The sequence below is a fragment of the Ananas comosus genome, linkage group 1, assembly GCF_001540865.1.
Source record: "Ananas comosus cultivar F153 linkage group 1, ASM154086v1, whole genome shotgun sequence".
Taxonomy (NCBI): domain Eukaryota; kingdom Viridiplantae; phylum Streptophyta; class Magnoliopsida; order Poales; family Bromeliaceae; genus Ananas; species Ananas comosus.
In genome coordinates this window covers 24,476,032-24,500,050 of record NC_033621.1, presented here as the reverse complement: position 1 = coordinate 24,500,050, position 24,019 = coordinate 24,476,032, and the positions used below count along the sequence as shown (strand labels likewise).

The 24,019-nt window shown below is 38.6% G+C and overlaps 2 protein-coding genes and 1 pseudogene across 2 annotated transcripts; 1 reads left to right on the top strand and 2 right to left on the bottom strand.

The window, feature by feature from the left end:
• LOC109706810 lies at positions 263-1,529 on the bottom strand (annotated as a pseudogene).
• LOC109706646 (regulation of nuclear pre-mRNA domain-containing protein 1B) lies at positions 11,414-18,305 on the top strand. Its single transcript, XM_020227623.1, has 8 exons — positions 11,414-11,691; positions 12,648-12,764; positions 13,662-13,909; positions 14,429-14,548; positions 14,661-14,817; positions 16,226-16,362; positions 16,465-16,500; positions 17,201-18,305. The coding sequence occupies exons 2-8, from the start codon at positions 12,689-12,691 to the stop codon at positions 18,005-18,007; spliced, it is 1,581 nt and encodes a 526-aa protein (XP_020083212.1). The 5' UTR covers positions 11,414-11,691; positions 12,648-12,688; the 3' UTR covers positions 18,008-18,305.
• On the bottom strand, positions 20,476-22,994 carry LOC109706726 (omega-hydroxypalmitate O-feruloyl transferase-like). The gene is made up of 3 exons (XM_020227732.1): positions 22,729-22,994; positions 22,170-22,637; positions 20,476-21,414 (listed from the first exon to the last, which is right to left on the bottom strand). Exons 1-3 carry the CDS (start codon positions 22,729-22,731, stop codon positions 20,539-20,541), a joined length of 1,347 nt encoding a protein of 448 aa, XP_020083321.1. The 5' UTR covers positions 22,732-22,994; the 3' UTR covers positions 20,476-20,538.

The following is a 24,019-nucleotide window of genomic DNA, read 5'->3' as shown; positions in this document are numbered from 1 at the left end:
TGGCATCTCCTTCTCACACCACATGGATATAAATGCCTTATCTTTTCTTGCTATCTTTTCTTGCTATTTTTTCTTTTCTCTTTTTCTTTTTCTTTTTTTTGTTATTTTTCAATTCTTTCTCTTTCTTAGTGCATTGGATGATCCTAAAAGGACAACAAAAACCATCTAAGTTTATCCCCTCACTTTCCATTCTCTCCTCTTTTATGCTTTGTGTACAAACTTTTGAGTGAGTAGTTACTAGTTACAGCCATTTAATTTGTAATTCATCTTAATTTCTCTCAAATTGAAACCTTTTGAGTAAAGGTTTGCTCGAGCCCAACTTTACTAGATTGAAACTTTTGGTACACAAGGGACGGGGGAGGAAGAAGCACCAAAAAAAAGGAACAAGGAGTACAAGTTTAATCCTCTCTAGGGGAGGAATCTATATTGCAGCTGCTATTTTCCTCTCCATTATCCGAAAGATCGGTGACACAGCTCGACGACGACGACGACGACGATAACGGCGAATTCGGCTGTTGATTATTGCTCTGCCGCGTAACAAAACGGGCAAATTCAGTACTCCGACGCTTGATCCCCGCGTCGAACTTCGTCGCTCGGTTCTTCTTAAAAATGCGGCAAACCACCCAATCTTTGATCTCAAACATTGAACTCTACACAACCAAGAGTAGTTCTTAGTAAGCAATCAATAGAAGTTTTATCATCTTGCACCAAATTAATATTGTTTCCTTTCCCTTTTTTAATCTTAGAGCAATAAATAAACAAGGAGATCAATTAAGATTGGAAAATCTCACAATATTATGGAGGGTTGCATTCTTTGCATGGCACATGGTAAAGGCTCGAATTTCGTCGGCGGAGAGGCTGTACTCGTGCATGAACCAATCAGTCCGGGAGCCGCGGCGGGGCTTCCCGAGGTAGAAGGCGAAAGCCCGCTTCGTCCCCACCGTCCGGTCGGGCCGGGAGGCGGCGACAACCAGTCGGTCCTTCCCCGTGGCCTTCCAGTAGCCGGACCTCGTCGGCCGGGCCGACCGGTTGCCCTTTTTCGCGCAATTCGATTGTCTCAGATTAAAAAAGTACCTCTCCTCCTCCTCCGCCTCATCTCCGCCGCCTAAGTACGCACGTAAGTACGTAAACGAGTGATACTTTAAGTCAATACGCAATGAAATGAAAATTAATAAAAAAAATAGTAATAATACGGACCGGGCAGATCCCAAGGGTCGTGGTTTTCGAGATTGATCTCGGGAATGACGGCGGCGGGGAGAGGGAATGAAAAGACCTTCTAAGGTATTGGACGAGAAGCTCCTCATCAGTAGGGTGGAACCTGAACCCAGGGGGTAGCCTCAGCACTCCATGATGCCGCACAAATTGTGGCCTCTCCATTCCCGAGGTTGATGAAGATTTCAAAAGCATTAACAAATCCACCTCAAAGAACACAAATTTTAGTTAGGAGTTGAGGCTAAAACTGAGCTAGATAAGCAAAACCCAACTCCCATTTTGCTTCTATATATGTGTATATATATATATATATATATATATATATATATGAAAAACGACTGGCGTTGATATTGTGGACGGGAGAGAGACGAGCGTGACGGCCCCGGTCACCCCAGGGGGCGTCTAGTGTGTGACGCCACAGGAGCCACCGACAGGGACGACTGGCCTAGGGGGTCTAGCGACTACGGGGCTTCTGGGTGCTGGGACTCTCGCACTAGCACCTCCGGAGCCGTCTGCAGACGATGAGCTGACAGGAGGTAGTAGGCCTTTCCCCGCGAAGGATAGGACTGAGACGGGGTGACGGACTCAGGAGAAGGCTTACCTACGTAGTGGGGAGAAATGGGTTTCTCGGACGAGGTAGCTACGTAGGTTCCAGGAGTTGGAGACGCGGACTTGGTTGGCCTTCTAGAGGCTAGAGTTTGGAGCGAGCTTGTCCATTTGAGACACGCGGAGCAGGGACCCGTGTTTACCTTGTGTTAAGTCCTCAGCTCATTTGAATGCCTACATGAGGACTTGACCAGCGAAAGGGACGACTTCGGAGAAGTTTAGGAGGAACTCAAAGACGAAATGTGACAACCTCTTTATGTAGGGTATATCGTACGGCGTCTTGATTAGGGTAGAGTAGACGTTCCAGTGGTTGGATATCAGAGCAGAGTGAGAGGAGGTGGTACGTTCATGTAGAGGACAGTTCGTCACTTGAGGGTCCACATGGACGAGGGCGAGTCCTTATTTGTTTAAGAGTTTGTCAAAGAGGTAGCGCGACTGGGTCAGGAGTTGTTGGGTCCGGACACTTGTAGACGGTAGTTTCCAGCCACCTAGTTTTGCTACTTTCGCCTGCTCAGAGAGTCGGTAGGCGAGGACGAGTCGGAACCAGTAGACGCCTCGGAGTGATTCTCTACATTGGCCGCGACCCCCTTGACGGCGACCACCTCCATGACGACGTCGACCACGACAGTGATCTCATCAGCCTCTACCTTGACCGACGAGTCCACGACATGAGACGCCACCTCGATAGGAGAGTGTGTCGGAGACATTGTTGAGGGGGACAACGAACCAGTGGAGTCAGTTCCGTCGGTTGACGAGAGAGTCTAGTCCCCCACGTGAGCGGAGGCCAACACGTGAGCCGAGATGGACGAGTCCGTAGAGTCCCCCATGCCGTACGAGGGCGCAGCTGACACGTGCGAGGGCGTTGCTGCCAGCTGGTGCTGCAGCTATATGTCGACGGTTCTTTGCTTTCCTTCCAATTTATTTTGTGTTTGTGAGAGCTGGGTTAATTTGCTTTCAGATCTTTCGCCAGGGACAAAGAGGAATTTTAATACAGCAGACGTCGGTTGTATTAAAAAGACCTGGCTTTGTCTTTGAGGAAGTTAGTGAGGGAGGCGAGGTCCTCCTCAATCTTATTAGTTAGTCACTGAAAGCGCTATTTAGTGCGGAGAGCGCAGAACGGAAGAACTCCAAACGGTTGAATCCAAAGGATCCAGGGTTGCTGGATTACGTTTCGAGACTATGGTTGAATTTAGACAGTGCGGGGCCTAACGTGCAAGGGGCCCGTGCGGCTGTTTAGGCGGTATATGTTTTCTTAAAAAGGACATATGCTTCGCGATCGACATGGACATTTTGTATATTATGATGTTTGTCATCATATCTCGATAAGCTTATTTTGATCATATCTGTCCTTGTTCAAGGTTTATGTATGTATACAAGTCTATGTGTTTTCGAGCGGGTCGCTCTATGTTGGACATACATATTCTTTGAATTTTGATCGTGATGGACGTCGACCATTGGAGTGCTTGTCGTCATTGACCCTTCCCGAGATTGACTGTTGCCGTAACGGTGCTAGTCAGAGCCTCCTTCGTTGTCAGCCTTGTTGCCCGAGACGTTTTTATCCCATTGTTGACCCGCACTCTTGATGACATTTTTATTCATCAGGAGTCACCCACGGCAGGAGTTGTAGTAGCCAAGTGGGTGATTCAGATGTCTTCCCTCGACCCTATCATTCATTACGACCTTGTTTAGATGTCGATTTTTGGTGTTATGATAGTACGAGACTGTGATTGTTAGACATCTTTTACAGTTAGGACTGGTTTAGAGTGATCCCTGATATTCGTATGGGCAGGGTCCCTGACATTTGTGTGGGTAGGGCGGACAGCTTCGATTTCGATGGAGGTGTGATTCGTCAGTCACCTATCGTTCAGGTTTGTCCTATGGAGCTGTAGTTGCGTCTTTGTGATTCGGGCTAAGATCTCACCGTGAGCACCCGCGATGGGTTGGCTCATACGTTCGCATAGAGACAGCTCGAGTTAGTCCGAGAGTGTTCGATATCAGTTCATTTGTCCCAGGTTGACCAGATTGTTGGTTGTTCAGTGTACGGGAGCCGTGTTAGACTACGGTTTTGTCGTTTGACCCAAGTGGCAGTTGAGGCTGCCGTGGTTTGTCAGGCTTTGTCAGACTTACGATGACATTTTTACGTGAGCCGTAGGGTCGTGCTCGCATTGTCTTTAGATTTGATAGACCCCATAGATGGTGAGACTTTGACGCTACTATGTTAGTTTGGTGCCGAGGATCTCGATTTAGACCATCAAATTCGTATACTGTCCAATATAAGCGCCTAAAAGAGGATTCAGTTTAAGTTCAGGTTGTACATATTAAATAGGTGTTTATTATGATACGAGGTTTAAGTCAAATCTACAGTTTCTGTGTTTTTTAGGTGTTTAAGCTCGATAATGTGTTTTATATGTACGGCAATTGGCTCTGAAATCCTCATCTTTAGGCTACTATTTGGGTGGAGTTTTCGATTAGGATTAGGCCGCGCTGCAGCTCTTGCCGCCTTAGCGTGGGAGCGAGCCGGAGAGCGCTACGATGCTGCTGCTTCCGTGCGAGCTTGCCGTGGCGCCGCGCTGCAGCCGCAGCTAGGTTGAGGTGGGCTCGAGGAGGAACGATTGTCAACTCAGATCTCTCTCTCCTCTTCTTCGTACGTTCTTCGGAAGGAATCGAGGAGATGTGCATATTCTTCCTCACCCTCTCTCCCACTGTGCAAATTCCATTCTTTAATGGTTTTGTGGGGAATGGATGGGACCACATAAACATGGCCATGTTTACCGTTGGGCTCTCGTCGACGCGTTTTAGACCGCTTCAATGGCCATGCGGGACGACCAACATGGCCATGTTTTTCACATGGCCATGCGGAACTACCAACATGGCCATGCATGGCCATGTGGAACTACCAACATGGCCATGTTGTTCGTCTTTAGACATTAAACGTCTAAAGGTTTCGATTCAGGACGAGAGCGCAGGGGCGACTCAGACAAAATGCAAATAAAGCGCGGTTGTGCTGAGCCTGAACAGGACTGTGAGAGGTCTCGACAGCTGTTCGGAGTAGACGATTTGTGGTCCCTAGTATGTNTAAAAAAAAAAAAAAAAAAAAAAAAAAAAAAAAAAAAAAAAAAAAAAAAAAAAAACAGAAAAAAAAAGTGGACAAAAAGTTGAGCAAAGTAAAAACGAAAAATCTTCAAAAAAAATAAATAAAAAAATTGTCTATTGTCAAAGGGTTTGTGATCTCTGCAGCTCCTCATCTAAGAACTTGTAAGATTTTATTATCCCTTTCTGGGTTTTACTTAAAAAAAAATTGATATGACAATTGATAAGTAGAGAAAAAAAGGAGTCTCTGGATGAGTAAGATTGTAAGATTACAACCAAATATAGACTGTAGGCCCAACATTATTATTTTATATTAAAATTGGCATATATTAACCATTCTAAATACAAGTAGCTTTGATCAATTTAGTTTGCTGACAATCATAATTTGGTTGTAAATATCATTTTCTATCTTTTGAAGTTTCTCTTACTTTGAATTAGTTTTTTTTTTTTTTTTTTTTTTTAGAGAGAAAGGTNAAATTCTTCATGCATCAATTTTTCTGTTTTTTGTTGGCCAAAACGTGACGCGGTGCGTGCGTATAATTACATCGATTAGCATTGTTACCTTCATGTGATTCAAGTGGCACCTAAAAAGAAATTATTGGAGTGGGGCATGTTACTAGTACATTAGCTGATTCCTTGGGCCATATTGTCGCTTCCTTTAATCGTATGCTTTTGAAATTTCTGCGTCGACGGACTTTGATGATCTCTTTAGAAATTATTGATGAGCATCTTTGCTCAAATGACTTGTGGCAGGCGCTCACCTACTGCCCCTCTTGAGCATCCCAGAATCTGCTTTACTTGTTTCGGAATATTTTAAAGCGAGAAAGCTTTCGCAAGTACAGCGGCCGATTAAAAAGAAAAGCACCCTTGATCGTTCGCAGGCCTGCAGTTATTTATTCGATCTCGAGATTTATCAACCCACTTTAGTGGTAGGTTAGAGCGAAGCTGCGATAAAGAGAAACCGAAAAAGAAGCCAAGGAATTGCAAATGTATATTCCCTCCTCCTTTTCCTTCAGGAGCAGCTAATGAAAGATCAAAGTGTTCCTAACGTGTAACATTCTACTTAATCAACCGAAGTTGACCTTGGTTATAAGTAATGTAAGTGTGAACAGTTTTATGGAGGCAATAACTGGATTTCGCGGCGAAAAAAAGATGAGAACAATTTCTCCAGCTATAATCCCATGCATTGTAATTGTACTATCGCTGTCGGCCATTTTGAACAATCTAACTCATTCTGGAGCATGTAATCATCAATTGACTAACAAGGTATGTAAGTTGCGATGATTTTTTTTTTTTTTTTTTTTTTTTTTTTTGAGCTTGATATAACATCTATGCTTAACCAAAATGCCCAATCCAGGTTTTCTTATATTTGGGTTGGGTTTAAAGGTTTGTGAACTAGATTTATTCTTGGGTGTTATTCTTTTTTTTTGAGAGATAGACAGCACGTTACCCGCTTGGTTTATTTCATTTAAAAATAAACTTAGCTGGAAATATGAATCAACTATGATTCAAACTTGGGTCTCGGGTACCAACCACCAAGCCCTTTGCCACTTGCTTTAGGGACGATCAGTGAAGCAGAACAAAGTTAATTGTGTGTTACTCACATTATCACTCTTTAGGACAGAAAAAATTAACCATGTTGGATGACAACTATGGCCTTAACAGCTTGCGCAAAAAATTTCTATAATACAGGGGTGTTTGCCCCGGCTTCTGAAAAGTAATTTCGAGCTAAAAAATAACTTTGGGCTTAGTAAAGCGTTTGACAACAAGTGTTAGAAAATTTGATTCCAATTTTCAGAATAAAAAAAACTGATTTTGAAAGTATCAGAATTAGAAACATAAAAAGCTGCTTTTTGAAATCTGATTCTGATTTTAAACTCAAACCTCAAATTTTTATTTTAATTTTAGATTAAAAATTTTAAATTAAATTTTATATTTGAATTTTTAAATTTTAACTTTTAAAATTTAAATTTTGATATTTTAGATTTTAAAATTTTAAATTTAAAAATTTAAAATTTAAAATTACAAGTTTTAATCTTCAAATTAAAGATTTTAATTTTTAAAAATTCAAATTTAAATTTTTTAAATTTTAATTATAAATTATAAATTATAAATTATAAATTTTAGATTTTAGATTTTAAATTTAGATTTTAAATTTGATAGTTCAAAATTTAAATTTAGATTAAAAATTCAAATTTATTTTTAAAATTAAAATATCAAATTCTAAATATTGTACAAATTTGAAATATAAAAATTTTAATTTAAAATTTTAATTATTTTGATATAAAATTTAGTGAAAATATTAATATATACAAATATCAAAAAAAAAATTGCCAAACAATTTTACAAAATTACTTAATAAATTATTTTTATCTAAATTTAGTCAAACGCTTTATAGTTTTTAATCAAAATTAATTCTTCAAAATAAAATTAATTACACAGAAATTATTTTTTCAGAATCTAGGCCAAACGACTCCGCTGCATGTTCTACAATCTTATCATACCTCATACTTAGACTTTTTAAAAATATTTATTCACTAAAAATAATATAAAATAATAATAGTATTTTAGTCATTGTAGAGGAATAATAAAATACCCTTTGAAGAACTATGACATCATGGTGACTATATAATAGCATCAACACCTGTGAAATGACATAAATAGCCCTCTGACCCAGGTGTTATTACCGGAGCCACTCACCATAATGTTTGCTCTCTATTATTTGGGCCCCAGCTTTTTGGAAGGATAGATTCCATAGAAAGAGGACCATAATTATAAGCTTTTCCTCTTTTTTTTTTTTTAATGATTATTAAGAATTATTGCATTTGGGAGTCTCATGAGGGTATTATGGTAATTGTGTCTGGATGTTTCCAATTTGGTAGGCAGGGAAAGGAAAATGTGAAATGATTTTACTGCCCTCCACAGTGTTTTTCTGATTACTCATATCACAATTTGTTTCACAAAATATATTACATATCATTCAAAAAATATAATAAAAATATTTTATTTATTTTTGTAAATAATAACATAGTAAGACTTCGTTTGGAATTGCAGAGAAGTTGTGTTACGTGCGATGAGAAAATACGATGAAAAAATACTTTGTTTGTTTTCATACGTAATATTCCTTTTCACATATCGCAATAAGTTAATTACGATATGTTTTGTGCGGTCCCATCGGAGAACGTAGAAATATATCACTTAATGCTTTTACTCCAACTCCATTTTATCTAATAGCGTCAGATAGACTTCAATATCAAACTAAGTCTAAACAAATTGTGTTATTGATTAAAATTGGAATCTTATTGAAAAAAAAATAAAAATAAATCTTTATATGTTTTGATCCTAATTTTTTCTGGTCCAATAATATTAAGAGCTCTTAATATCAAAGGGCCCTTAAAAAAATAGTGATCAATTGTATGAATCCCCTGAGCTTAGGTTGTTCTTCGGATTTTTTTCCCCTCAAAGAAAGTAATTAAGGCTTAGGTTTTAGTCTAAGCCTAACTGAAAAAAATAAAAATTATCATATTTCAGGTGTAAATTATCTTTGACCTATACAATTTAGATCAAACACCAATTTAGTCCTTAAATTTTTATATTTTATTTGGCTGAATTGCGAAGAATCTCAAATAGCTTTTTGCAATTATTATATATTTTTTTTGTTATCCGAAAATCTAAAAAATTAAATTGATGAGTTTTGAATTCAGGACCATCCAGCAACATCAGTACGAAAGAAAGTTAAAATCGAATTTTCGAATTTACAAATATAACCTCTCTACTCCGTCCTCAAATATCCGAAGAATAGATATTTTTATCATCTGTGCTTGTAATGAGAATAAATTTGAGATGCTTTTAGATTTTTTTTTTTTTATTTCATAAATTAAGCATTAGTCAATGCCTTTGGAGTGAGGATGTGGGATGACCCCAATGGTCTCCTTTCCCATGAAGCAACTCCATAACACCACATGCTAAATAATCTACTAAAAAAGTAAAAGGAAAAAAAAAAAAAAGAAGAAAAGGAAGATGTAACCATCAGAAGAAGACTTGTAATAGAAAAAATGGTGCCTTTGTCTGAAGGGAACCAACCTTAAACACACCAAAATTTTGATTGGTCAAAAAAAAAAAAAAAAAAAAAATCCGATCCATTCGGCCTATCGAATGCCGACATGTGACGCATCGTTAGGTCGTCGACGAATCGCGATGTGCCATTATTTCAGTGCTAGTCCTTGTGAACGGGGGATCATTCTAGAGTTGTGTGCTTGCTCAAGTTCATACATAATGATTTATCACAAACACATGTAATGATTTTGGATCTAAGACAAAACATTGTCTAACAAACTTTCTTTTGACCGACTGTTCCTAGGGCCAATGACAAAGGGCTTGACGGTTGATAGCCGAGATCCCAAGTTTGAATCCTAATTGATTCACATTTTCAGCTAAGTTTATTTCTAAATGAAGTTTATTTCTAAATTAAATAAACGAACGGGTAGTGTGCTACCTAATCTCTCAAAAAAACAAACTTTCATTTGAATAATAATGCTATATGGATCTTTTGAGCATAATTTTAAATTTTCATAATTGCAGTAGTAGTAGTAGTAGTTTGGAGCTTTGATTTTGGGCCTGTTTGGCCCCGCTTCTGCCTCAGTTCTCAACAATAGAAGTCTCTAGTAGTAGTATAGCATTTGGCTTCTCTTGCAGCGGAAAATGAAAGTGAGAGTTAGACCCTCAGAAGTAGAAATTTTATAATTTGGTATGTTCTAATCTATTGTCAAAAAATACTGTTTGAAGCGTACTGATAGAATGAGTGTCCTACTAACATTAATTAGATTGTTTTGCATCTAAGTCAGAACAAGTAAGACATTTGAGGTTCTGAATCTCATTTCAAGCTTCGGCCGCAAATGAAACTCAAGAGTATTTTATTTACCAAACAAACAGCTAAGATGTCGACGACCGAAATGGGTAAGGAAGTAACTGGGTCGGATTCGAGTTAGGCCGGTCTAAACCCGAGACCCGGCTCAAATCAATTTAACAGGCTTCGGGCGTATTCGGGGCCCGAAATTGTTGATGGAAACAAAGCCCGGACTAAGGTCTAAAGTCCAAAGCTCAATAAAGCCTTGTTTGAGCCCATTTTAATTTTTTAAATAGCAAATATTAAATAAGTGTAGAAATACATGTATACTATAATAAAATAAAATTAAAATACTGGGCTGTGGGCCATTTTTGCATCTAGCCCCCTTGAAAATTTTATTTTAAAAATAGCCCTAGCAAATTTATATTTGTATTTTTGGCCCTGATCCTGCCACGCAGACACCACGTCAGCGCCACGCGAGCGGGGCTGGGGCCAGGATGTTAAGTTGAATACAGTGAACCATTCACCGTATCCAAATACGGTAAATAATTTACGTGTCTAAAAAAATACAAATATATGTATTTTTCGCAATATAAATATTGAAAAGAGGAATAGAGAGTAGAGATGTCGGTGGGTATGAATATCCGAAATATTATCCGAACCCAAATCCGAATGGGGTGTGTTTACCCGAACTAAACGAGTATGAATTCGATTATGGGTATAGAAAATAAAAACCCGATGGATAAAAATACAGGTATGAATTTTGTATTTACCCAACCCAAACCCGAACCCAACCCCGAATAAATTATATATATATATATATATATATAATTTATTTTTGTTTATTTATACAATATATATAATATTTAATAATTTTTATCCCTTAAATCTTTATTCAATGGTATGGATTTTTAAAACCCGCCGGGTTCGGATCCAGGTTCGGGTTTTAGGTTTTTGGTCGGGTATGAATATGGGTATGGATTTTTAAAATCCGCCCGGTTCAGGTCAGGATTCGGATTTTTAAAAATATATGTATTGCGAAAAATATAAATATTAAAAAGAAGAAGAAAGGGAATATAAATATGAAACACGGTGAACCATTCACCGTGTTTGAACACGGTGAATTATTCACCGTGTTCAACTTGCCAAGCCAACACCCAGTCCGCCCACGTGGCGCCTACGTGGCAGGAGTAGGGATATTTTAGTAATTATAAATTTGTTGGGACTGGTTTTAAAATAAAATTTTTCCAGGGGTCCATTTACAAAAAAAAAAACCATACTGTATAAAGTATATATCATACAGTATATAGAACACAAAAAAAAAAAAAGAAGAAGAGGAAGAACCATTTCATCTTTCAAACCCATGAGTTCTTGAGATATATGTACACAACTAATATACCATATCTAATTTTTAATAATTACTATTTTAAAATTAAACTTTATTCGTAGTATCAGTTTCTAAAACATTGAGAAAGGATTCTTATTCTACTTGTAAGAAATAAATATTTAAAATTATATATTTTTAATAGTAAGCTTTTTTGATGTTACCAAATATATGTCTAATCACTTTATTAAGATTTTGATTCTGAGTGCTTTAAATAGTGATAACCTTAATTTTAAGAGGGTGTGGTCTATGAGATGTAGTTATACACCCGGTGCAGGGAATATTCTCTCTCTCTCTCGCGTACGAAGATAATCGAAAAAACCAAAAACCCTCTTCGTCCCCTCTGGCGACGCACGAAGCCTCCCGAGCCCAATCCCCCCCAAATCCCCTCTCCCAAACCCTAATCGTCAATAAAAGGGGCGTAAAAGACGAATAAGATCCCAATAAAACCCTAATTATCCCTCCCCGGGAGCTTCATGCGAGCAGGAATTGTGTAAACATGTGCCAGTCGAATCGGGATTCATCGAACTCGCTCCACAACTTGGATTAGCAGGTGAGATCCTCGCAGATTCATAAATTTTCTTCTTGTTTGCTGTACTTGTTCTGATTAGTAGGGGGCTTGGTGTAATCGAGATCGTGGGATCGCTTAGTCTCGGATTCTCGAAGAGGGGTTCGGTTTTTAAGAGTTTTGGGTGAGCGATTTGGTGGGAAGATGAAAGATCATATTTTTGTGCTCTTCTCATTGGGTTGAGTTGTTTTCTCTTGTGAAAATTGAGGATTTCCTCTAATTTTCACTATCTAGGTGAAATTTGTGCTCCTGAAACATAAAAATTATACTTTTTTGCTGATTCACCAGTACAGATATAATTGCTAACCGTAGTTTCGTCATGCATTTGTCTTTGGGTGGCTTGTTTCTACCTTTTTGTAACTCTATATTATTTGGGGTTATTATACTGTTATTTCTTATCACGCTAATCCTATCCTATATGAGCCATGTTCATTAAATAATGCACTAAGTAGTTATAAAAATAGTGATGGGTGGTATGAGTATTATGCAGATGATTAATAGTTCATTTGAGTGAGAGATAGTCGAGTAACGTTTTGTACTTCACAATCCCTTTTGTGATAAGTTTGAACTGTGATATCAAAAGGCTTATGTAGGCTTTCTTCCCCCATGCTATTATTTCACGTTCAAAAAGTAACACGAGGCTCGTGAGTTAAACTCAATATGCCATGTGCGTGGACGCTCACTTCCTGTTGCCCACTTCTAAAGCGACATTTGGCCAAAGTTTATATTTTTTAACTATTCTTCAGCTGTGTTTGTTTGCTTTTCACTCAACTTTTTATTTTTTGCCTGGAAGATCTCTTCAATGCAAGTAAATAGTTATTTTGTTGTTTTTAACCTACTATAGGTTTGGGCTCTTTTTAACTTTTGTCGCTTGCAATGTTTTTGCCACTGATTTGGACAGTATTCAACTTACAATTCTTTTATATATCCTTCCATGGTAGGTTTACTTCCAGCTGGCTTCTGGTTATTTAGACCAAGAGAAATGAACGGGTCATTTAACGGGCAGATCTTGGTGGATAAGCTTGCTAAGCTCAATAATTCACAGCAGAGTATAGAGAGTATCCTTTTATGGAAGCATGATCTGTAGTCAAATTCTTAGTAGTTATCAATTAATTATCGCACATTTCCAATGCAATGGTTCTGACTTTCTAGATAAATTTATCCTTAGAAGCTACCTTGATTTGTCGGCATTTTATCTTATTATTCTGTCTAAGTTCACCTCCAATACTTGGCATATCTACTATGCTTATGATTTACCATTAGTTTTTCTGATGACGTCTTAGAAGATGCTTGTGATGAACTTGTATCACCGTAGTTAATCATGGCAGTCACTTCTCTGGGCCTTCATCTAGTTCCTTGATGGGAAATACATTCCGAAAGGAAGCAACTCTGACCTAATGACCTTCCTAACTTAACCCCCAATATCTTAACATGATTTCAATGGGTTTTTTCCTATTTAACGCCATTGAAGTTATTGAAAGTCTACATGACTGTATTTATTGAAATAACCTATCACTCGTTGCGTTGGCGACATGTAGGTGTGCTGTTGCTGGGTATGTTGAACTCCACAAATCATTTGCAATGTTCTCGACACTGCAAATGGTTCGCCCGTGTTCAAGTCTCCTTCTTTATATTCTATTTATCATTAAAGAATCCATTATGAGAATACTGCAAAGCATTCATGGTGTTCACAAGCACACCATGAACAGCTTTCAATGTTCACCCAGATGGTGCAGCATTTATGCGTCACTGACCTAGTAGGCTGTAGGGTCATTTAGACATAAAATTTTGCCTATGTTATTTTAACAATTACATTTCTCACATGGGTTATCTTGGAAAGAAACTGATTCTATTGTTTATGATTTACCATTTTCTCTAGCACAAAAATTAGTCATACTATGTTTGGCATTCCAGGAATTATGTAATATTGAAGTTACGTACTTAACAAATGTAAGCTTTGTCGCATTGGTGTATCTTCCATAGGAATAAAGCTAAGCAAGTTGTGGAAACATGGGAGCGACAATTCCATTGTGCTCCCCGGGATAGGCGAGTATCATTTCTATATTTGGCAAATGATATCTTGCAGAACAGCAGGCGAAAGGGAATGGAGTTTATCAGTGAATTTTGGAGAGTCCTTCCCGGTGCGCTTAACGATGTGCTCAATAATGGGGGCGAGTTTGGAAGGAATACTGTAAAGAGACTGGTATGTTAAGCCTAGCAGTTGTATACTTCGTTCACCTAATTTTGACGTTGTATTGTATTAAGGCTAAATTGCAGAAGTACCCCCTTGGAAATAGCTTTATTTCTACTTTTCTTCCTTGGATATTGAAACCTATATACTGCTTTTTTAGACTGTTAGAAGTTACTCGCTTTATGGTGGGAATCATTGTAGCTTAAGACTCGCTAACAATTCTTGGATGGAAAATGTGGCGGGAAGGTGGTTAAGCGTTCTTAGTAGCCTAAACATTGAACTGTCAGTAGCAGCCTAATTATGTGGATGAAGTCCAACTGACCCTATTTTCAGCGGGTTTTACTGCATTTCAATATCCTGTCCTTCTAATAAGCAAGACATGTTTGCTTCCCTTAGTGACTTCCGGCAATTACTGCATTTCAATATCTCCTTTTTCCACTTTTTTCTTGATTTTTAATCTTGGACCTTGAAGATTGATGGTAGCATGATTAGAAGTATACAGAATAAAGATGTCTTACTTATATTCTCCAGGTTGCTATATGGGAAGAGCGTAAAGTATTTGGATCTCGTGGGCAAATTCTCAAGGAAGAGCTATTAGGGAGGAATCTAGAGAACAGAAATAGAGATGGAAAGGGCATTAGCTACAAATTGGTAAGAACATTATTTATATGGTGCACCGCAATCTATGTTTTGAAACATCTAGGCATGTCCACCTCCCATATTTATATGAATTTGATACTATTGCCTTTTCTGGCATAAACAGAAACAACCTGGTGGAGAACTGCTGGAGAATCTTATTTCGAGTTATGAGCATATCAATAGTGTTCCTGTAGATGAAGAAACCTTATTTGGAAAGTGTCAAGTGGCTATTAGTTTCATTGACAAGGTGGACAAGGATTACGGGAATAACTTAACTCCAGGTAATGCTACACCCATCATTTGTGCCAATTTGGATTCTTTTGTTTAAATGTACTAATTACTTTCCTATTAATTAGTTTCTTTTTTTAAACATTTTTGAGTCAGTTCGCTATGTTTTTGTTCTAAGTAGTCTCCCATCTTATCCTGAAATCATTCGGGATATGTGATAATGGGAGTTGGAGTGCTACATTAGTTTGGGACTGGCATCATGTATGCAATTATTAAATACCTGTAAGTCTTAACTGTACAAAGTTGATGAGCAGTTTGTTTTTGTTTGATGAGGAACATGGATATCTTTTGGCTTGCTTTCTTGTCTTCTTCTACACCAAACTGGGCCTCTTTGATACAGCTGTATGGCTAGACCAAGTTACGAGCTCACTCAACTATTTGAGTCATCTTCAAGGTCGACAAGTTGAAATTTTGTGAGATACAACTTTTGGAAGCAAAATAAGAGTAAGAAAAACAGAGAAACTAAGTTTGATCAAGTCTCTCAAAATTCTGACTCAGCAAGTCACTCAGGACTTTGTGGCCTTCTGTTTCCTTCTTACTCAATTGTTCTCTTGCAAATCATGTTAAACAAGTTTTCCATAACCTGGATGACTGAAGACGAGCTTCAGAAATTACCAAATTTGAGCTGTGCCATCACTAGTCGCTCATTAATTGACTTAAATATTTGGTCTGCTATTATTACCACCAAGCAGCTAAGATCTATGCATGTACGCATGATCCAAATGATAACTGGGAACATTATCTTTGTACAAAAATCTCTTTTCTTCACATTCAAATGCTAAATACATCATTGCTATGTTACTCATGTTTTTTTTTTTGGGTGGGGGGGTAAAGAAGTTAAAAGTTTCGCTGAGTCGCCAGGTTTAGTCATTCGAAGCGAATGTTCAAACTTCAAAGTTAATGAACTCAGATTTGACTCACGAGTTCTCCCCCATTTCTATTTTTACTGTGTTTCCGTGTATTTATTTCTATTTTTTGCTCAAACTTTTCTTTCAACATTTCAATCGTCGTGGGTACCTGAAATGATCAGGGGTTTCTATGTGCAATGGAGTTGAAAGATGCAAATGGAGTTGGTTCATCTTCGTTGTTTTCTTTCTTTTTTTGTGTTTGAATGGTATGTTCCCACATTGGATTTTGGTGCACTTTATAAAAGACATTTTGTTACATTGACGATCCAGACCACGTATATTAAGTTATTTCGTAATTTAATCAGTTTGTTCTTATTTTAGACCTTAAAAACCAGTCAGAGTTATGCAAATCGAAATATGGATCGCATCCGCTAGCTGCTGTTTCCAACTTTCTAAATATTCATCAAAGCAGTTTCTACATTACTTTTTTACTGCTTGTTAAGATACAGAGTGTTCGAACAGATCATTATTTCTGTCTGTTGTATATTCATAGGGAATGGCAATGGATCTATAGTGGGGGAGTTACAGATGCACCATGGCATACTAAGAGAATGTATAGAACAACTAAAAGCAGCTGAATCATCTCGGACAACTCTCATTTCCCTTTTACGAGAGGCGCTTCATGAGCAAGTGAGTAATTTTAAACAAGTTGAAGAGAGATTACAGTTGCATTTAGTTAAATTAAGTGTCTTCCTCTCATATGCTTACGAACCTTGTGTGGTTAATATGCAGGAACTGAAGATTGAACAAGTTCGTAATCAACTTCAGGTAATTTTCACACTTCTGAGCATTTTTAGGTCTGCTATGGTTTCTTTTTCCAACAGAGTTCAACAACTTCCTAATCATAGTACAGTGAGTAGTATGTCCATTGATGCTGGTGTGTACTGTGGTTTCAAGCAAAGCCATCCAGTACTCAATGCTAAATATATACGATGTATGTGGGCTTAGAGACTTGGTAGTGTCTTCTTATTAATGAGCTTTGTTGGAACTTACTGGGTAATGGGCAGATTTTGATGTGGTGGATGGATGACATTCATAATCACAAAGTCTATTTTTTGACCACATCAAATACCACCGATCGAAATCTTGCTAATCAAATATCATCTGCTGGAGGGTAGTTCTTTGTTAATCCATCCGAATCCCCAAGCGCGTAAAAAATTTCTATATCTTAAATCTTTCATGACGCCAATTGTGGACATTTGAGTTTATCGATTTAAGATTGATGATTTCCAAATGTATCACCATGATGTCTCAACAACATTTGGATATCAAGGTAAGGGGGAAACTTATAAATTTGTGAAGTTAGCCCCATGTAATAACTCTTTAAGATCGACAAAGCTTTATCGACTTTTCTTTTTTAACTATTAGGTTGCTCTTGCTCTTGAAAGTTGGAGAGAACCCTCGCACCACTTGTTCTGATATTTATATATTTTTTTTATTATTGTTCGCTGTTTCAAACTATTTCCAGGTGGCTCAGTCACGGTATGAACAAGCTGACATTATATGCCAAAAGCTACCAGCCTACAACATTGCGCCGCCGCCGACCGATCATCAGAATTTCCAAGAGTCATCCTCTGTCCTCCAAGAATCTGCTGCTCTTACTGGCGAAAAACCCCAAACCACCACTGCAACGTACACACCAGAGGCACCTCTCATCAACCCCAGCAACCTGTCCCACCACCCTGAGGCTGCAGAGGACCGGAAGACTGCCGCTGCTGCCGTGGTGGCGAAGCTGGCAGCTTCAACCTCCTCTGCCCAGATGCTCAGCTATGTCCTCTCCTCCCTGGCTTCTGAGGGTGTCATCACCCAACAGCCGAAAGAAGAGCATCCTCCCGATAATAAGCGCCCGAAACTCGAGAATGCTGTTCCTTCCTATGTCCCTTCCCACCCTCAGCCACCGCTGCCCCTACCTCCCTTCCAGCATCCTGATGCACTGCAACCGCCGCCGCAGCCGCCACAGTCATCGCCGCCACCCGTGGGCCACTCGAGTCCTATTGTTCAGCAGCAAGCGCCGCCACCGCCTGCCTCTTTGCTGCCAGCCATCAGCACCACTCAGTTCATGCAGAATGCCGCAGGTTCCATGACGGGTGTACCATACGGCTACGGTTCATCTCCTCCCTTTCCTCTGCCGGGCTATCCTATGGTCGGCGGCATGCCCCCATTCCCCATTCCGCCAAACATGTTCCCTAACTTCCCTGTATCGGACAGTGGTGGCGGTCTCTTTGGCCAGCCCCCGCCCTTGCCGACGGCTCCGCCTCCCATGACCAAGCAATAGAGAACCAAAGCATTTGCCAGGGGAAAAAGCTTTTAAGATTATGCTGGACTTAAAACTTCCTTGAGGGATGACCCTAGTCGAATAGATACTTTTTTGTGGTTTTATCATCATTAATACCATTCTGTGTTGTATATTTCGTGAGCCTTAACAAACATTTCATGTGTTGAAGTGTAATCTACTGAATAGATCGGATGTGTCTGATACCTGATATGGATTGAATTGCTAACATTTTATGTTGCTAGGACTTTTTTTCTGAATTCCAAACTACAAGAGCAGGGAGAGATTAATTTCCTTATAATGAATGCATTTCTTCGCCATTTCATGATCGCCGAGTTGCTATTAACGAGTCGTCGTGATCGTGATTACAAATGCATACGAGCAGAGGATACAATCTAGCAGCAGCTATTTTCATGTTTATTTTCGTTGTACTTGTTTATTTTCTATTCGCTTTTTTAATTTTTGGCTTCAAATAGTGATGCTACTGCGTTCTTAGCACGATATAGCGCTTCTCATTTGGTGAATGGATTTGCTCGTCTCATCTTTGCATTTATGATGTTTTGCTCAAAAAAGTCTTCTGGAGCCGCGTTGCTACTGCTTTTACGATATAGCTCAAATTAGGGGTTTTGCTGTGGCGAGAAGTAAAAAAAGATGCATATATGTATATATAAGCAGAAGCTCTGACCCGAAACTTGTACTGCTGGGGCAGGGACGCGTGTCCTTAAGAGGCGACTATGATGCAAAATTTGCTGAGAAGCTCTTCTGACATCTCCTCTGCACAACCAAAACAAAAATTCATGTGCATTGACCACCGTCGAATTTAAAGATATGCAGCATTGTCATTAACTACGCTGTGAGAAAGGACCTCATCAAGTTCAGGCCCAAAATCCAAAGCCGGGGTGGGGCCCATAAGTTCAGCTTCAAAAAACTAGTCAAAGAAGGGAATAATGAGTTATTACTAACTCTTTTTTTTTTGTCTTTGTTCTTTTATTGCTGAAAGAATCCTGCAGATAACATATATAGATTGTGACAATGCGTCGCCTATTGACACAAATAGAATCTAAGTCCAAAAAATTAAAAAAGGGAAATGCAACAGTACCAAAAGAGACATTTCATTTTGTAATTAGATCCATATGCATATCCACTGCATACAAACACGCATAGTGTGTGGTGGTTCTGTAGAGAGAGAGAGAGAGAGAGAGAGAGAGAGAGAGAGAGAGAGAGAGATTACAATAGAACCATGACTTAATTACGAGGGTACTGCACGTGGTGATGGTTTTATTGTAGTTGGTTCAGTTTTCATCAATGAGGTTGTCAACTTTCACAGAAGTGTGATGTGATGTCTCTCTATCTCAATCCTAAACCATGTGATGGGCAGAGTTCCTCCCTGATTCATTAGAATCTGTTTATACTTTCAGCAACTTCTTTTTTATATGAAACAATCAATATTTTCTACAAAAATTTATTTTATCAGACTACAATATTTCCCTACTAGGAGTCTAACCAGACTCGAATTCAGAATCCTCTACTTGATACCATATAATGATGTGTGAAATAATCATTATTCTTCAAATACTTAAGCTACCAGAATATACTATTTCTAATATTTATATTCAATACCTACCACACATGCAATGTGATGGTAGGAATGTTGCCCTTTATCCGAAAGTTTTTTTCATAGGCTAAACATGACTATAATGGTCAAAATTGTATATACAAAAAATTGAAATTTTCTGCAGAGAGAGAGAGAGAGAGAGAGAGAGCTGGACAAAATTTCTTTTAACTCCTAATACAGAATTAACCAATCTCAGTTTGCAATTTGAAAAAAACTTTCAGACAATAAGCATGAATGAGTTAAGCAGGTTGGACAGTTGCTACATATATAGATTCACTGAGAAAAACATAGGCTAAACATGACTATAATGGTCAAAATTGTATATACAAAAAATTGAAATTTTCTGCAGAGAGAGAGAGAGAGAGAGAGAGAGCTGGACAAAATTTCTTTTAACTCCTAATACAGAATTAACCAATCTCAGTTTGCAATTTGAAAAGAAAGCACAGACAATAAGCATGAATGAGTTAAGCAGGTTGGACAGTTGCTACATATATAGATTCACTGAGAAAAACATAGATACCAAATACAGTAGCTTTAAGTGATCTGGTCATGCCACGCTCAGACCTTGATAATAAATAGCATGATTCCTCCTCCATAAACAGTGCAAGTTTCACAACAAATGAAGATAAAGATGCCACCTATTGAACTTTTCTTTAAACACTATGCAACACCATATATTTCCACATACATATAAAAGAAGCAACATTAAAAGCCCAAAGTAAAACCATATTCAAACAACAAAACCACTCTTGAGAGACCCGGAAAAGATTTTTGGGTTCAACACAGTAGGAGACCACTTCACTGTATACATATATATATATTTATATATATATATATATATATATATATATATATATATATATATATATATAAAGAGCAACACCCTCACCATCATCATAAACATTAAGATGTAGGTAATTCACTCTTTTCCTACATTCCCCAGCAACTCTTCAAACTTACTCATTGCTGAGAGAGGCAACCCAAGAAGCACATTAATGCTCTTCCTTTCCTTCCCATGAGACAAGAAGAGTATCACCTCCTTCTCAGGCAAAGCCACCGGCCCAGACTGAATTGGCTCCCCCCACCCAAAATCAGTTGTGTGGAAAGAAAGCCTAGACCAAGTGGTTATCAGCAATGTCGCGGCAAGCGAAGGCCTAGTCCTCGTCGCTTCGAAGTAGTCCATCGCCGACCTCATGTAGCGGTCGTCGACCGTCTTTATAGCTTCTTGAACTAGATCGACCGCGAAAGAAGGCGGCTTCTCTAGAAGCTCCCCTACATTGCACAAACAGCTGGTCAGCACAATTCCATTGCCAAAGTAGCCCTTTGGCAATGGCGGGTCAAATCTAGGCCGACCGTCGACCGCAAACAAAAGCTTGGTCTTTTGATCGGGCTCGAGATTGAGTGCCCTGGAACGCGCTCGCCACACGAATGCAGAGAGAGATTCAAAGGTGGTGCATTTTTTGAGAGCACTATCTCGCATGGCGAGCATTTTTAAATGTTCAAGTTTGTTAGGATTGAAGGAGAAGGATTTGTAGACCATCTCCTCTTCATAGCGATCATTGGTGGTGTTTGATGAGTGCAGTTTTATTTCGGTGAACTCGTGGTGGGGGAATTCGATCATCGGAGGGTTGCGACATTTGAGTATGGACCGGTCTAAGAACGGCGGTGCCGACAGCGGTAGGCCGCGCGCTGTCTCACCCCATGAGTTGACAAACTCCATGGCTCCGATGCCATCGAACATGCAGTGGTTCATGGCAAGTCCAAGTATGAAACCCCCACATTTGAATTTTGTAACCTGGAATTAATGCAAGAAAATGGAGATCTTTATTGTAGTATAACCAAAAAGAGAAACTTATTGCCACTTCTAACAAATCCTAGTAACATCTAGAGGTTTCATCAGGAGGAAAAAAAAAAATTTAAAAAAAAATGAAGGCTTAATTGCAGAACAGAACTATACTGACAAGAAAATTAATTATAGGAATTAAATGCTGTATGAGATATATCAATGTAGGAGTACTAAATTTCCAAATGAGTAAAACTTCAAATGTTGTCGTTGTCCCACCCTTCCTTAGATGGCATTTAAGAACCATAGATAAGGTTGACTTTGGGATTAGTGTTGTTGGATGGATGGTCCAAGATTTGGGTAAGAAAGGTTTTGCTATTATTGGCTAGAACCCTGCTTTGTGGAGATTGTTGAGGACATTAATGCCTAGTTCTACTACATGTGACCTAAATATAGCTAAAAAATCTACACTAGTCATAGAAAAACTCAAAAATTATTCTTCTTCCATATGCATGAATCACAGGAGCTAAAGATTATGAAAGCTATTTTTAGGCCGTTTGTTAAGCTCCCCACCTATCGTTGGTTCAATTTCGCTCATTAGATGTTTATGTGTTAAGCCCTTGTCCACCGCCTCTTTCGTTATCTGTTCTATCAGCGTACATGATATGATTCATTTAATCTCCCCATACACTTAGAATAACAAGCATTAATACTATTTCTGAGTTATTTTTCTATTAAATCAATACGATGGATAACAAAGACCATACCTGAACTACGAGAGGAGGAATCTCTAGAATGTTCTTCGCCCCGGGAAAGCTATAAACAAGCTTGCCAAGCATCGAAGGGTCGGGCTTCGCAATGTCTCCGATCTCTTCCATCTCGCACTGCGCCTCCGCCTCGACGAATACCGCACCTTCTCCCGTGCAGTCGACGATGAGCTTCCCCTCGGGGCTTATCGTGAGCCGCCCCGCCAAAGGGTAGTAGTAGACAAGCACTTTTGATAAGGCTTCTCGTATGGTATCAAAGGCAGCTTCATTCCCTTTAATCTCATCTTTGAAGCAGTATATAGTTTGAACTATCACTGCAATGTTTTGATCAAGGTTGGAGAGGAAGTAGAGTCCTCTTTGGGTCTCTTCTATGGGAGGGACAAGTGATGGGTCTCCTTGTTTTACTGTAAGATCAAATGTACTTCCATTGCATGTGTTCTTGGAGATGGTTTTTGCATCCTCATAGACCTGCAATGCAATGACTTAGAGAGAGAGGGAAAAAAAAAGAGGAAAACACAGTAGAGAGGTAAGTGTTACAGGTGAGGAGTAATGAGAGTACCATTGTTGGATGTTGAAGGGTGATATGGGGATTGTGAGAGTGTTGCAGGTGAGTAAGAAGGGATGTGAAGGTGAAGAGAGTTATATAGTGGTGGTTGTGGTGCTGGTGCAGTGAGAGATGCTGATTGGATTATATGAACTGTGGTGGTCTAGAAGAAAGGGAGGAGTGTAGTGTTAAGTTTAAGAGAGAATAGATAGGAAAAAAAGAGCAGCAAAGTAAGACTCTCTCTCTATCTCTTTCTCTTTAGTTAGGGGTTGCTTTGTTTTATTTAGTATGTACATGGGTTGTCCACTGGTTCTGGAACAAAATATCACCAGCAACATTTTCCTGGGCTATAGGTGAAAGTTAGTTGGTCTCCAACACAGTAAAATACAAATAATATATATATATATATATATATATATATATATTATTTGTATTTTACTGTGTTGGAGACCAACTAACTTTCACCTATAGCCCAGGAAAATGTTGCTGGTGATATTTTGTTCCAGAACCAGTGGACAACCCATGTACATACTAAATAAAACAAAGCAACCCCTAACTAAAGAGAAAGAGATAGAGAGAGAGTCTTACTTTGCTGCTCTTTTTTTCCTATCTATTCTCTCTTAAACTTAACACTACACTCCTCCCTTTCTTCTAGACCACCANTTTTCGACCGTTAGATTTAACCCCTTGATTATTTTTACCCGTTAGATTATACTATACAACCAACCACCCACTCAACCCTAGGGGCCCACATCATCCTAACCGTACATTTCTCAATCCAATGGCTAAAAAACTAATAACACCAATAGCTTGGTGCTATTAATAGTATTCCAGCCTAGTTCTATATATATATATATATATTGAATAAGTATGACCACTATAGGATACATGATGTACATTTTTAAGAAAGTAAAAGGAAAAGAAAAGGAAAGTAAAATGTGAATATAAATTTACACAACCTCACAACTATCTACCAAAGCATGTGCCACTTCCATGTAGCTTCGCCAGATTTCCGGCAAATAAAAAGTCTGAAAGTTTTGCAGCAGTTAGAAAGCAAAAATTGAGTTCTTAAAATTCAAATATAAATTTTAATTTGAAGTTTCTATTTCTGCTCCTGCTAAACACTGTTAGCAAGATTCTAGCAAAATTATTTATGTGTATATGATAAAGGATTATATCTGTGCAAAGACATTTACACCTCATTGAGGAGTAACAACACTATTGGGATAATCAATCAGCTTTTCCCTAGAAGTCTCTCTCTCTCTCTCTCTCTCTCTCTCTCTCTCTCTCAAGGCTTATTAAGTAA